General features: G+C 35.7%; 1 protein-coding gene across 2 annotated transcripts in view; it reads left to right on the forward strand.

Moving 5' to 3' along the window:
- The first annotated feature begins 319 nt into the window (after nucleotides 1–319).
- LOC106867872 (PR domain zinc finger protein 10) overlaps nucleotides 320–13,292 on the forward strand; it is a 29,034-nt gene continuing 16,061 nt past the window's right edge. The window contains exons 1-9 of one of the 2 annotated variants that reach the window (XM_014912928.3): nucleotides 320–500; nucleotides 6,396–6,971; nucleotides 7,165–7,311; nucleotides 7,827–7,908; nucleotides 8,418–8,762; nucleotides 9,838–10,262; nucleotides 11,100–11,202; nucleotides 11,289–11,429; nucleotides 12,626–12,738. In XM_014912928.3, the coding sequence (XP_014768414.1) occupies nucleotides 6,453–6,971; nucleotides 7,165–7,311; nucleotides 7,827–7,908; nucleotides 8,418–8,762; nucleotides 9,838–10,262; nucleotides 11,100–11,202; nucleotides 11,289–11,429; nucleotides 12,626–12,738 (1,875 nt within the window). In that variant the 5' untranslated portion in view covers nucleotides 320–500; nucleotides 6,396–6,452. Of the gene's footprint in view, nucleotides 501–607; nucleotides 730–6,395; nucleotides 6,972–7,164; nucleotides 7,312–7,826; nucleotides 7,909–8,417; nucleotides 8,763–9,837; nucleotides 10,263–11,099; nucleotides 11,203–11,288; nucleotides 11,430–12,625; nucleotides 12,739–13,292 lie in introns of those variants that run through there. The other variant, XM_014912929.3, reaches the window with a different exon arrangement.

Below are 13,292 nucleotides of genomic sequence, written 5' to 3' on the forward strand. Positions count from 1 at the left end.
TAACTTATTATAGCTAGATATGCCAATTTAATCTCTTACATGTAGTATTTCTGAAACGTCATGAAAACATTTCCATTCCCTGTAGCAAACATAATTGTTTTTGTTCTTTTTGCATATAAAATAATTTTGTAAGTAATACTTAAACAGTATTTTTAAATAATTTTCATCACATGTTAACCAGGGACTATATATGGAATGTAACAAAAAATAAGCGTAAATACAATTAAAAAATCATATCAAGAGAGAACGATCCTTTGAACGAGAGTGTCTGCAAATGTAAGGCTTACGAGATTATGCGCTAGTTAATGCGAGAAACTGCGTGATTTGGCCATTAGGCAGAGGAGGTAGGTCAAGCTGTATATGAGCTGTCCAAAGAAGACATCGTTGGACGTTACTTGTGTTTGCATTCAACAGATCTATACGTCTGCGACGAACTTGCTCTCAGTGCAATTACTAAACATCCTAGGGCGGTTGCATGACGCCCAGTCTATGGAAACAAGGTAAGCGAGATGAGCGCAGGTCTTTGTTGTGTCCCCCACCCCTGGCAATGGCGTCCACTTTGGAACCTTCCTGTCGAAGTAGATTGCTCCTACTCCCCCTTTCTCCCTGCTGACATGGAAACGGCCGCTATGTTATAAGGGGGAAGAGGGGCGCTAGATGAAAAATTAGCGAAGAAACTTGGATCGATCCTACCTATCATCGAAATAAGACTTAGACTGGACCGTTTTTGTACGTAATAAACATGCTACTTGTTGTTAATTGTTTAGTTGCAAACGCAGAAAAAGAGTATTTGAAAGAATCTCTTCAGTTCTTAACAATATAATGACGTAACAAATTTTAAGCTGCTTTCCTGATAATTTTATTTATTTCGGCTTTTATGTTGTTATAATGAGTGCACATTAGTGGAAAACCCCCGGTGAAACGAGATTGCGATCTTGTTCTTATTCCTCTGTGTTGTCATTTCATTACGCCAGTGTCTGCAATGTCTTTGAGAACGGCATGAATGTCACAAACTCAGCTGTTCTCTTCGGTTATACATTCAAGACTTTGTGTCTAAATTAGAATTTAATACATTTTGTAATTAGAGAGATAACAAACATGTTAATAAATATAGTACTTCGGCATAGTTCCGTGTAGCAAATGTGGTTACATGGCAGTGTAATGACTTTTACATATCATGGCTGTTAGATAAATATATATTTTAATACACATTTTTTATTTTGGTTCAAGTCCTCGGGTTTAAGGAGGTGGAGAATCGAGCTTTGTGACGTTCATGGCTTTCTCAGTGACATTAGTGACATATATGGCTTCAATTCGGAATCGAAACCGATTTGCAAAGATTGGTCAGAAGCTTACGGTGCTTGTATCTGATTACTACATACTACGATAGAGTTACATATTAGTTGTAACTCGGTATTTCTACACTGACACTATATGATTTCAATGTAATTAGGCGTACTAATAATGATGTACAAATTCTATCCCGAGCGCCTATGTCGATATAGGATTGTGGAAAATTTACCGAAATGTGTTATTTAGCCCTACGCCTGACCTGAGTTAGCACATCTATGATTAATGCTGTTCTACCTATAACTATGTCGCCGTCCCTTTCAATATTCATGACTTTATATATTGCTTGTGTCATTTTTGTTTTCAACATGATAGTGATGTAAAGAAGATTTAACTGCTATTTCTATTAGGTCGAACGACCGCATAGAGTCCCGTTGTTTCGTCAAAGGTCAGCTGTGATTGAGCAAATCCATAACAAAATGCTTTCCTACCGAAGCCATCGCATCTTATTAGAAACTAGATTATCCAATGTGTCTTTTCCTTTTGTAACACCGAAGACTTGACTGCAATTGTTGTTGATTTAACTCAGGAGATCACAAGTTAACCAACATTAACAATGGCCCTTACGAGCATCTTGCAGAAGGGTAGACCTCTGACCAAAGGCTTTCCAGCAGTGACCATCCCCACCTTTTTAAGGCTATAAAGGGCTACATTATCTAATGTGTCTTTTCCTCATCTAAAATGGTAGGATGCGATTTGAGGAAGATTTGGCTGCTATTTCCACCTGCTTGATGAAACACTTTGATGGTCCTTTGTTATTTATTGTGGTTGATATTTACATCAGCTAAGATTCTTTTTTTGGTTTTGTTTGGATGAAGGGGCAGTGTCTGTAGCAATTTGAAGACCCTATAAGAGTTGTAAGATCAATGATGTTAAATGTTGCTCTTAAACAGTTACAAGTTGATGGCTGCAGATAAACCCCTAGGTAGAAAGGAAATTTCCAAAAGTTGACATTCTAAGGAGGAAGGACTGGATGAAGTGATTAGTGTGAGATCTGGAAATGACAACACGATATAAATGATGAAAGAAGGAGAAAGCAGGGAGAGTCTCAGTAATCATGGAATATGTCAGCCATGTCTGATTAGCAGAGGCCACTGTAGTAGGTAGCAGTAAGGAAGGCAGGGTGAGGAGACATCTGTAGGTTAGAAGTTAGAAGGTGTTGGTGAATGGCTTCGTGTCAGTCAGTTAGGTGGCCTTTTTTCTTACATGCTGGATGTCTGTGTATAACAACAGCTCTGTCCCAAGAGTGGGAGCAGTGTTCAGCTATGAGCTTTATAAAAAATGAGTAATTATTGCAGGATGTAGTATTTCAGAATGCAGAATTTTGGTAAAATAGATACTAGTAATGTGGTAAGTGCTTATTGGAGCAGCAAATTGAGTATGTAACTCTCTTTCATTTGCTGCATCATCATCATCATCATCATTTTAACATCTGCTTTTCCATGTGTGCATGGATCAGGCTAAACTTGTTGAGGTAAATTTCCAATGGCCAGATGCCCTTCCTGTCACCACCCTTACCTGTTTCCAAGCAAGGCAATATTTCCCCATAACCAGACATGTTCTTATGGAAGATTAGGAATGAAGAACACTGCTTGCATGACACTGATATTTGTTTACAGCTATCACATGATGTCAAGAGAAGGAGACAGTAACACACACATATGTATGTATACATATGTATACACATATATGTGTGTATATGTAAGTTATGATCACATAAGTGGTGGAGCAATATCAGAGGAAGGTTAACAGGGAAATTAGCTGTTGTGTGTGGAAGGTGCACAGATACAATTAACATTAAAAATGTACAGAAAATAGACTCCATCAAATGCTACAGGGGGAAAACTAGAAGTAGTTGATAGCTTCCATTACCTTGTGACCAAGTCAGTAGCTGGGGTGGATACCCTGAGAGCATAGCTGCTAGAATAAGAATAGGTTGGGTGAGAGAAAGGCAGATTGTATGATGTCTGTGTGAACAGCTATGCTACACAGCAGTAAAACATGGGCTGTGACTGCCAAGGACATGTGTAGGCTTGAAAGAAATGAAGCTAGTATGCTTTGCTAGATGTGCAATATCAGTGTGCATGTACCACAGAGTGTAAACATCTTGAGAGAAAAGTCTGGCATGAGGCATTAGATGTGGTGTGTAAGAGAGACGACTGCATTGGTATGGTCATGTGATACATATGAATGTGGACAGCTGTGTGAAGAAGTGCTGATCTCTACCAGTGGAAGGAAACTATGGAAGAGGGAGACCCAAGAAGACACAAGATGAGGTGGTAAAGCATGATCTTCAAATGTTGGGCCTCACAGAGGCAGTGGCTAGTGACTAAGACCTTTGGTGATATGCTGTACTTGAGAAGACCTGTCAAGCCAAGTGAAATCACAGTAGTGGCTCTTGTCACTGTCACGTAACTGGGATCCATGCTGGTGGCATGTAAAAAGCACCTTTCGAATGTTGGATCTCACAGAGGCAATGTAACCAATGCTAGTGTCACATAAGTAGTGCCCATGCCAATAGCATTGAAAATGAAAAGCACCTTTCAAGCACTGGGCCTCATGGAAGCAATGACAAATGACCAAGACTTTTAACAATGTGCTGTGCTTGAGAAGAAGACTCATCAAACCAAGTGAAATTGTAGTTGTGGCACCCATTACATTCTCAGAGTGGTTGGCATTAGGAAGGGCATCCCACCATAGAAGCTATGCCAAATTAGATTGGAGTCTGATGCAGCCTCTCAACTTGCCAGCCCTGGTTAAACCAATGGACGACAGATGCTAAATGATGATGATGATGATATATATATGTATGTATGTATATGTACACACACACACACACACACACACACACACACACAATGGTTTTCTTTCAGTTAAAGAAGACACTTACCCAAGGTACCACCCAGTGGAACTAAATCTGGAACCATCTGATTGTGAAGAAAACTTACCACCCAGTCGTGATTGTGCCTCTGCATAAAGCCATTAGAATAAATTAGTAGCTCTCTTGGAAAGTACATGGCTGTTACAAAATGTTTCTCTTTCCCTTAAAATCAATAGATTTTATTTCTTACCAGTTCCAAACCCTCACTTCCAAAACATGAGTATTCATGTAGCTCCTCTACAGCAGGAAACTTGTTCTGTTCTGGCTCCTTCTTCATACTTAAGCCCTTCATCTCCTAGCATAAAGCTGCCTCCCTTTTTACTGTAGCTCCACTCATAGTTGATCTTAGTCTTGCAAGCTGCATGGATGACCTTGCTATTAATGATACCATGAAAAAAGCTCCCACTGCACACTGTAAAATGGATGTAAAATGGACACTATTAGGAAGAGCATTTAGCCATAGAAACCATTCCAAAGCAAACATTAGAACATGATGCAATCTTCAAGCCATCAGATCCTCTCAAACTGTCCAACCCATGCCAGCATTGAACATAGACATTAAATGATGATAATGATGTGCATTTGCCTGCATGTGTATGTCTCTGCCCTCACATAAAAGTTTGTTGAGCAAAAAAGCAATGATATTCATTGACATTCTCTGCTCATATATCATCGTATATCCATTGTTTGAAAAACAGGTAAGGATTAATGACAAAAAGGATATTCAAGGTATTCAGCCGTAAAACAATACCTCTGTATTCATCCAACCTATGCTAGTAAGGAAAAATTGATATGGAATGAACAAATATATGAATGATGTATTGCAGAAGCAAAAATTAAAATGCATTCATAATGCTAATTTCAAATCTGATTTCCTATGCCTGTATATGTTGGTTGGTTCTACATTGTTCTCATATTGTATTTATATCATTTACAAAACAGTAATGTGAGGATCCTTTTGAAGGTACATAATGCTTCATTTGGCTATAATGATATAAACAGTGCTTAGAAGACTATTGATTTGAGCCAACTTGTTATTTAGTTCCCCAGTTCAGACTTTATTGAGCAGGCCTACCTTGAATCAGTTTGTTTCATTTCTTGCTAATTGACCATTGAGTACACTCAGAAATTTTCTAAATAGTTAAATCTTATCTTTTTTTATAAAATAGTCAGGAAAAGGGACAGTGCTTTTGGCTTTTATAGTTCTTTGGGGCTCATGTGATTGGTGCAGTTGATATTAAGCTCAAACATTTATGAGTTGATGGCTGTAAGAATAATGTGGGTGGAGAAGGGATTCCAAGAAGTTACAGGCCTGGATAGGAAGGATTGGCAGAATATGAAATCTGGGAGATGAGACACTGTAAGGGTACAGGATGGGAGAAGAGACAAATAGGCCTGTATTCAGAGAGTATGCAGCTACCTATCATAAAAGAACAGAAGCTATTGTTATAGAAATAGAAGAGGCAGAGAGAAGACACAGCATGTCTATAAGCTAGTAATTGAATCTTTACTAATCAGTTAAATGGCATTTTGGATATGGTTTAGGATGTCATATGTAGCAGCAGCATACTCTCATATAAGTGAGCTGTGCACTAATGTGACTCTTACTTGAGTTTTGTTGAGGGTTAGTAACTGATTAAGGCTAAAGGATACTTTCTATGCTTATAACAGTTAGTTACATGTGCTGATATGAATATAGTTATATATCAGAATCAACTCATTTGGTTTCTAGTTTATGGAGAGCTGTTTAGAGACTGAAATTGATAAGGCCAGGCAAGTACCTCTCAGTGACCTATTGTGCTCTCAGGTGTATTTAATAAAATAGGGGAAATGGGTGGGGATATATTCATATAAGAGGCTATCTATTGCATCATTTGCATCACAAAAATTCATTCTGTATAGCATAAACATCTACATAGGAATAACCATCATTTGCTGACTAGTTATTTCTATTAAAGTCACTAGCCTTTATAACAAGCTTTCTGTCATCTGTTACTAAGGTGCATCGCAAGAGAATTTCATAGAAACAGTCATTTAGCTCACAAACAATCCTGGGTGCGTGATCATCATTGTTGCTGTGGTATTATTGCATATAATTTATCTAAGTTTAATTAGTCTGTTGCATACTCAACCTTATTAAAATGTTATTTCTTTTATATTTTAGGTATAAAGATGACATGATACCTCTTTATCTTGGCAGGAAGACTGAAAACTATTTGCAATGGAGAGTGATAGCAGTTCTAATCAAACCACAGTGTGGGCAGCAGTGGGACAACAGGTGCAACACCAACAACAGCCACCACAGCACCCACAGCCGTCTCAAGCACAGTTGCATCAACAAGTGCAGACACAACAAGCTGTTTTGCAGTCCGCCCAATTTGTTGCTGCCCCTCCTTCAAATAGTGGAACATTTACTGTAACCACTGCTCATCAGGGTCTCCCAATTTTAGCTGCAACACCAGCAGTAGCAGCTGCTGCAGCTTCAAGTACATTTACAGCACAGTATGTTGATTTTCAGTCACCTCAATTTGCTACGTACCAAATCAACATTCCTCATGGAGCCAATCTCTATCAGCCAGCACAATCTTCATTTGAAAGGATTTCACCTGTGGATGAATTCCAAAGTGGGGAAGTGGTTTCTGGAAGTGATGGTATTGCTACATACTCAACCTTACAAACTGCTAATGGCACACAGCTCATTGCTGCTCCAACTGTTGACAGTACCACACTGCAGCATGCCGTAAGTCTGTTTTTATTATTTGTCCAACACTTTTCAGAAGATTCTTATAAAATTAATCTATAGCATTCTAGAGAATTCTTGATTATACTCTACCTTTGGAAAGAAGTCCGATAATTATAGAAAAAAAACTCTTTGAAGAACTTCATATTTGTTATACACTTTATTTATTGCTTTCTTTATGTTTCCATTGCAGACTTTTCATGGACATCATGTTATGAATGACAACTTGATGGCAGTGCAGCGTGTTGTTTCTCCAGTTGATTGTACTGTGAGCCAGTCTACATTGAGTCTCCAAAGGGATCACGACAGTACTCACCAGGCTTCCACTATTGGTTCTGTGGTTTGTAGATTCTTTTCATAACATAGTAATATTACTAACATTGCAAATGTATTGCAATTTGGCTTTCTTTTTACAATCTCTCTACTGAGTTTCATTTTCTTATTTTCCTCTGCTTCTCTCACTAGTGCTATAGAGCAGTTTATGATCTTATTTTGATTCCAAGTTGAAACAACATCACTTTATTTAATGCTACTACAGTAGAAAGACATCAATGTCACAAATCTGGACTGTTTAGTTGTAAACCAGATTAGATGATTTCCTTCAATGGTAAGCATCATAGTAGGGCTAAAATTTATTAATAAATATATATATTCAATTCACAATTGAAGCTATTTAACTTAATGTGTTATTAATGGCATCGAGAAAAGCATGACTATCACAAATTTCTTTGTTCCTGGTTGGCTGCATGGTAACTAATTATCATCACTGCTGCTTGTATATGTCCACCTCATCTTGTTTTTTAATATATCTGTTAGTGTCATTGAATTACATATGAATAAACCCATTTGTTACAGAGTCAGCACCAACCTATGGAAACTCTGAGTGGAGAACCAGATACAACCCAAGAAGACAGCCAAGACTTTAGCTCTGCCCAAGGTGAACTACCTTTTGAAAAAATCCTTTATCATACATATAGTTGCTAATGTTCATTATTTTTTCTTTTATATATTATATTGGTAAACGCCAGTATTTTGAACTATAGAACAGGAAATATATGTTGGACACCACACACTGAATAAAAATATCCAAACTACCACCTTGGAGTCCTCACAATATTTCTTACTCTCGTACTACATGCATCTAAATAGAAGTGTATAATTGCATACACAGTATAGTCCTTGATGAATCTGAAATGTAAGATGTTTGCTATTTGTTGGTTCCAACTTTACAATCAACTGATTCTTTACTGGAGATTTACTGTTTCACTGAAGTCTATAATAATAACATTAACAAATATTGAAATTTGAAGATCTGTTCAAAATGAAGTGTCTTAAGATGTTCTACTAATTTTCATAATTTGAATCTTTATTTTTTTTCTTTTGTATTCATGTTATCTTGAATAGTTTGATTGTATTGTTCTTTTTTTTTTATTTCTTTGTTTTCAGTTGGTTCTGGTGTGGCATTCAACACTGACAATGGTATTGAAGAGACAAATGATGCTAATGGTCTCCATTCTACCATATCTAGTAGCAATGGTATTAGTACTACAACACGTGAGGTCTTGGGTGTAGCAGTTTCTGCTGTTAGCAGTGGACAGTTATCATCAACTGTGGATGGTACCAACTCCGTATCACCAAGTGTTGTCTTGGAAAGGGATATTGGTGTTTTTCAAAGAGTTGAGGCTGCCCAGTCTTGTATAATTGATAATTTTAGGCGGCAACATCATCTTAACTCAATTAGTACTGATGGTGTTGCTGACAGTTCTGCTGAAGTTGATGCAGATTTATCAAGTAAGTTGATTCTCTGTCATTTAAATCTCTCTTTCTTTTTCATATATTTTTATTTTGGTTAGTGAGTTTACTTGCTCTGCATTAAGCTATTGAAATTTAACTACCAATAGCTCTATTAACTAATGTGTAAATAGATGGAGTACTATGTAAGTAATGAGGATTTTTTAAGTTGCAGTGCTAGGCTAAAATCCTCCTAATGTTGGGCATGTCATCATTTTTACTTTGTGTTGTAAGAAAAATCCTTCTTTAAAGATTCACACTGGTGAAAGATGAAAAATTTTATCAGTGTATTGTCCCTTTAATCATTACATAAACATGAAAAGTTACAAAAGCAATGTTCTATATCCTATTAATGACTTTGTAGAATACAGGACATCACTGATTTAGTGTAACTTTACTTTCCTTGAAGTCTCTTGTACATATTGAATCTATTCCACTTAGTTCAGTACCAGAAATTGTTTATTCAGTGATATGTACTCTTGAGAACAATGGACCTAAATAATAGTAATAATTGTCTTCTATCATTTTATTCTGTGTGGTTAAGAAGCTCACTTTGCAACCATGTGGTTTCAGGCTTGTTTGGGCAAGTGTCTTTTAATCTACCTCCAGGTCAACTAATGCCTTGTAAATGAATTTGGTAAACAGAAACTGTCTGGAAGCCCATTGTGTATGTGTGTGTGCATGCACACGCATGCACACAGGCATGTTTTGTGTCTATGCTTGTCCTCCACTCCCAATATTGGTTTGTTTGTGACCCTGTAACTTAGTAAGTAAAATAAATACCAGACTTAGAATAGTAAGTTCTGAGGTCAATTTGTAAGTACTGAGGTCAAGGTGATACACCACCAGGTATACAGTTCAATGAATAAAACAAGTAAAATGCAAAAGTTTATAATGATAACAATGACAATGAACATCATCATAATTTTAAAATCTATTTTTATATGATAGCATAAATTTTATGTGTGCATGTGCAGGATGTCAGCCTTCTTGCTTTGCTTTAAAGCACCTGAGGCTTTATGTTGATGTATCAGTTATTAGTGATATTACCTGTCAATGTTTTTTTTTTTTTCAGGTGGTGCTCATCTAGCAATATCTCAGAATCTAGAAGAAATTGTTGCTAGATCTAACAATGATTCAGCTAATGTTAGTAGCCTAAGCCATGGTCCAAATATTACTGGAGCTAGCAGTAGTGGACTTGGTAATATTACTGGACCCAGCAATTTTTCTAGCAATACTGCCGGAACTAGCAACACTGGGCCGAGTAATATCACTGGATCTAGTTGTGTTTCTGCTGATATCAATGGCTCTATTAATGGACTAGACAATACTGCTGACTCTAACATAAGCTCTGGCAACATTGCTGGATCAAGCAGAGGTTCTGTTAATATTGCATCAAACAGGGTTTCTGGTAATGCTGCTGCATCTAATAACATTACTAATAACATTCTCAATTGCTTAGAAGAGGAAAAAGAAAATATTCCTCATTCAAAACGACAAGTAAGTTGAAATTTTCTTGTTTTATTTTTAATTTTTATATGATTTGGGACAGGAAACAAGATAACTTGTTTACATCAAAATTACTGAAGTATTTTATTTTCTATGTTCTACGTACTATTTACCTTCCAATGCATTTCTTTATCAATCTTCCACAGCCTAATGCAATCACTGTATTGCTGCTTGCAATGATTGTCTGCTCATAGTTTATATTGTAGTTATAAATGAAGACTTTGGTGGTAGCCATAGTGAATATGGGTAACTTAGACTTAGTTGTTACATAATAGTCCTTCGAGATTAACTTGATGTAGCTGGCAACTGAAAATTATTTTGGAATCTGTTTGGCTTTTGATAGTCTTAAATGTTTGATCGTATGTGTTTAAGCAAAGCTAATGACAGCTCAGTTGCTCTCAAAATGCATACTAATATTAATGTTCAAATGTTTAGAGTTATCCAGACTGTAAGAGTCTCAACTGCCCAAGACAAGTCTGGCCTGCTTACCAATGTCAATTGATTGTATCTTGTAATGATACCTTATTTACTTCTTATTACAAATATGCTTATTTCTCAAGAACATGCTTCTCAAAGGCATTGTAACAAAACTTTCACTGGATTGATACCCTGTCCAGACAGAGGTGGAAGGACAGGTAAGAGGGAGACCTATCCTCAGTCACTTTTTATTTATAAGTACCAGCACACTTCCAGACTTTTAGGAAAATGATGGTAGCAAAAAAAAAAAATCAAAATATTTTGGTTTTTGTCTACATGAAAAAATGACCTTAATCTAAAAGAAAGAATTGAAATTAACTTCTCTTTTGTTGTTTGTATTTCTTATTGAAGTTGCGTAAATCAAACCGCATTGCCAATATGGAAGCCGAGTCAAGCTGGTCGAGTCATCGCCGTCAGTATAAACCTACCAAGGCATATAACCCTGATGAACTTTGTAAGTATTTTATAATTTTCATTGTAATTTTTGCATATTTGTTTTACTCCAATCAGAACTACATTTTAAACTTTACTTTTATCAAGGGTGTGAAGAATGCATGGCTACTTACCAAAATGAATGTCCAGAACATCGCCTACAAATTGTACCTGATAAAGTAGTCTTGTCTCGGGCCTGGTCCAGTTTGCCTCCAATACTTCAGATATTTCGACTTGGTGAAAGTACAGGTTAGTTGTGTAATTTGTATGCTTGCTTGTATTATTTTAAAAATATGACAATAAAAATTTTTTTTCTTTTAAACATACTCATTTTAGTTATTAACATTTAAATTGTAACTGTAGTCATTTCTTTATAAGTAGATAATTGGTAATTGAGTATATTGGTACTGTTGTTGATTTTAACTTAAGTTGTTTTTGTTTGTTTTTAATGGTTGGACCTGAAGGAAATGGCTGCACCTATAATTTTCACATATTTAATGAGACTGTCAAGAATGATGCAGTTGAAGTTTATCTTGAACAACAGCAAGAAAAAAACATGGACAAGGAGGGAATTTTATAGAGCCATCATTTTGAAGAAGGTTTAGAAATAGTGATTAGCGTAGGGAATAAACACAATATGGGTGAGGAAAAGAAGAGAGATGATTTATTTGGTTAGGAGTGGCACCAGACAAGCCAACCCTGAAAAATAAAAGCCACTGGAGTAGTGGTAGAGAAGACAGAGTGAGGAGACAGCATGTCTGTGAGTTAGAGACTGAAATTTGTATTAGTGACCAACTCTCATGATTGTCAATTGGGGGACCTGTTATGTGAAATGCAATCTGCAATATTCTTACGTGTTGCTGTCCCAGATGTGGGAGTTATATGTAGTGTTACCATAAATACTAAGTTTGGATTAAGCATTGTTTCTAGATTGTTTTGCTTTGTTGATTTACTTGACTAACTTCACACAAGCATATGGTTGCAACCAGGAGTTGATTCTCTGTCATAGGATTGACATGCCCAGTGCTTGTCTGTTAATTAACAAATCTTACCAGATTAATTTACTTATCAAAGATATTGTATTAATCAGTTAAGTTAAAAAATTTTTATCGTAATAATTAACAAAAAAATTGCCTGATTGTTACTCAACCTCATGCCAATTGATATGATAGTACACTTAATTGAAGCCACTATAAAAAAAAGTCACTGGACTAAAGATAAATGTCTTTAATGATAATAATTCATTTCTTTTTCACAAGATTCATTTTTATCATTAAATCTACTTATAAAAGTTGTCTACATTTTAATTCCCTTTCTGTGCTTATTTATTGTTGTGGTGATATATTGAATTTATTTTAGAGAGAACAACCGCTTATTTGTAAAGAGACATTTTTTCAATTGATCAAAAAATATTGTATGTGATCTTTTCTTTTTTTCTCTACTAGAACTTGGAGTATTTGCAAAACGTCCCATTGCAAAATCTACACAGTTTGGACCATTTATTGGTGAACCGGTAGCCAATCAAAATCAGCTGACAAACTGTCGGTTTGTTTTAATGGTTAGTTTCAAATGTATTAATTATTGAAGTTTTTGTTTCATTTAATTTTGTTCAAATTTTGTTCTTCATAAAGTTATCTGTCATGTGTTGAAACAATACCTGAAGCCAAAGTTCCAGAAATGCCTTTAACTACTTATACTTTTTTATTACATGTATAGTTATCAGATATAATTTCCATTCAAATAGTGTTCAACAAAGTATTTATGAATTATATTAATTACTGAATTATATTAATTGAAATATATGGATATATGAATATCATTAGCTGAAGTCTGTAGATGGAAATGATCAGAATATATAGTTTATTGTTGAAATTTATAGAAAGTTGTTAATTAAGAATGGTATTTACTGTTAAATGAGATCCAATACTGTATATTGTTGACCCCTTTTATGTATTCTCTGTGACTAAATGCTGAATAGAACTATATATCCTGCATTTCAAGATCATATGCTACATGTCATTATTTCATTATGAGTATATTACTTATTAATGCTTGTTTTTCACCTTTTGGTTATCTCACTATACTAATTTATTTTTTTAAAAATTTGATATA

The sequence above is a fragment of the Octopus bimaculoides genome, chromosome 5, assembly GCF_046866305.1.
Source record: "Octopus bimaculoides isolate indiv1 chromosome 5, ASM4686630v1, whole genome shotgun sequence".
NCBI classification, from domain to species: Eukaryota; Metazoa; Mollusca; class Cephalopoda; order Octopoda; family Octopodidae; genus Octopus; species Octopus bimaculoides.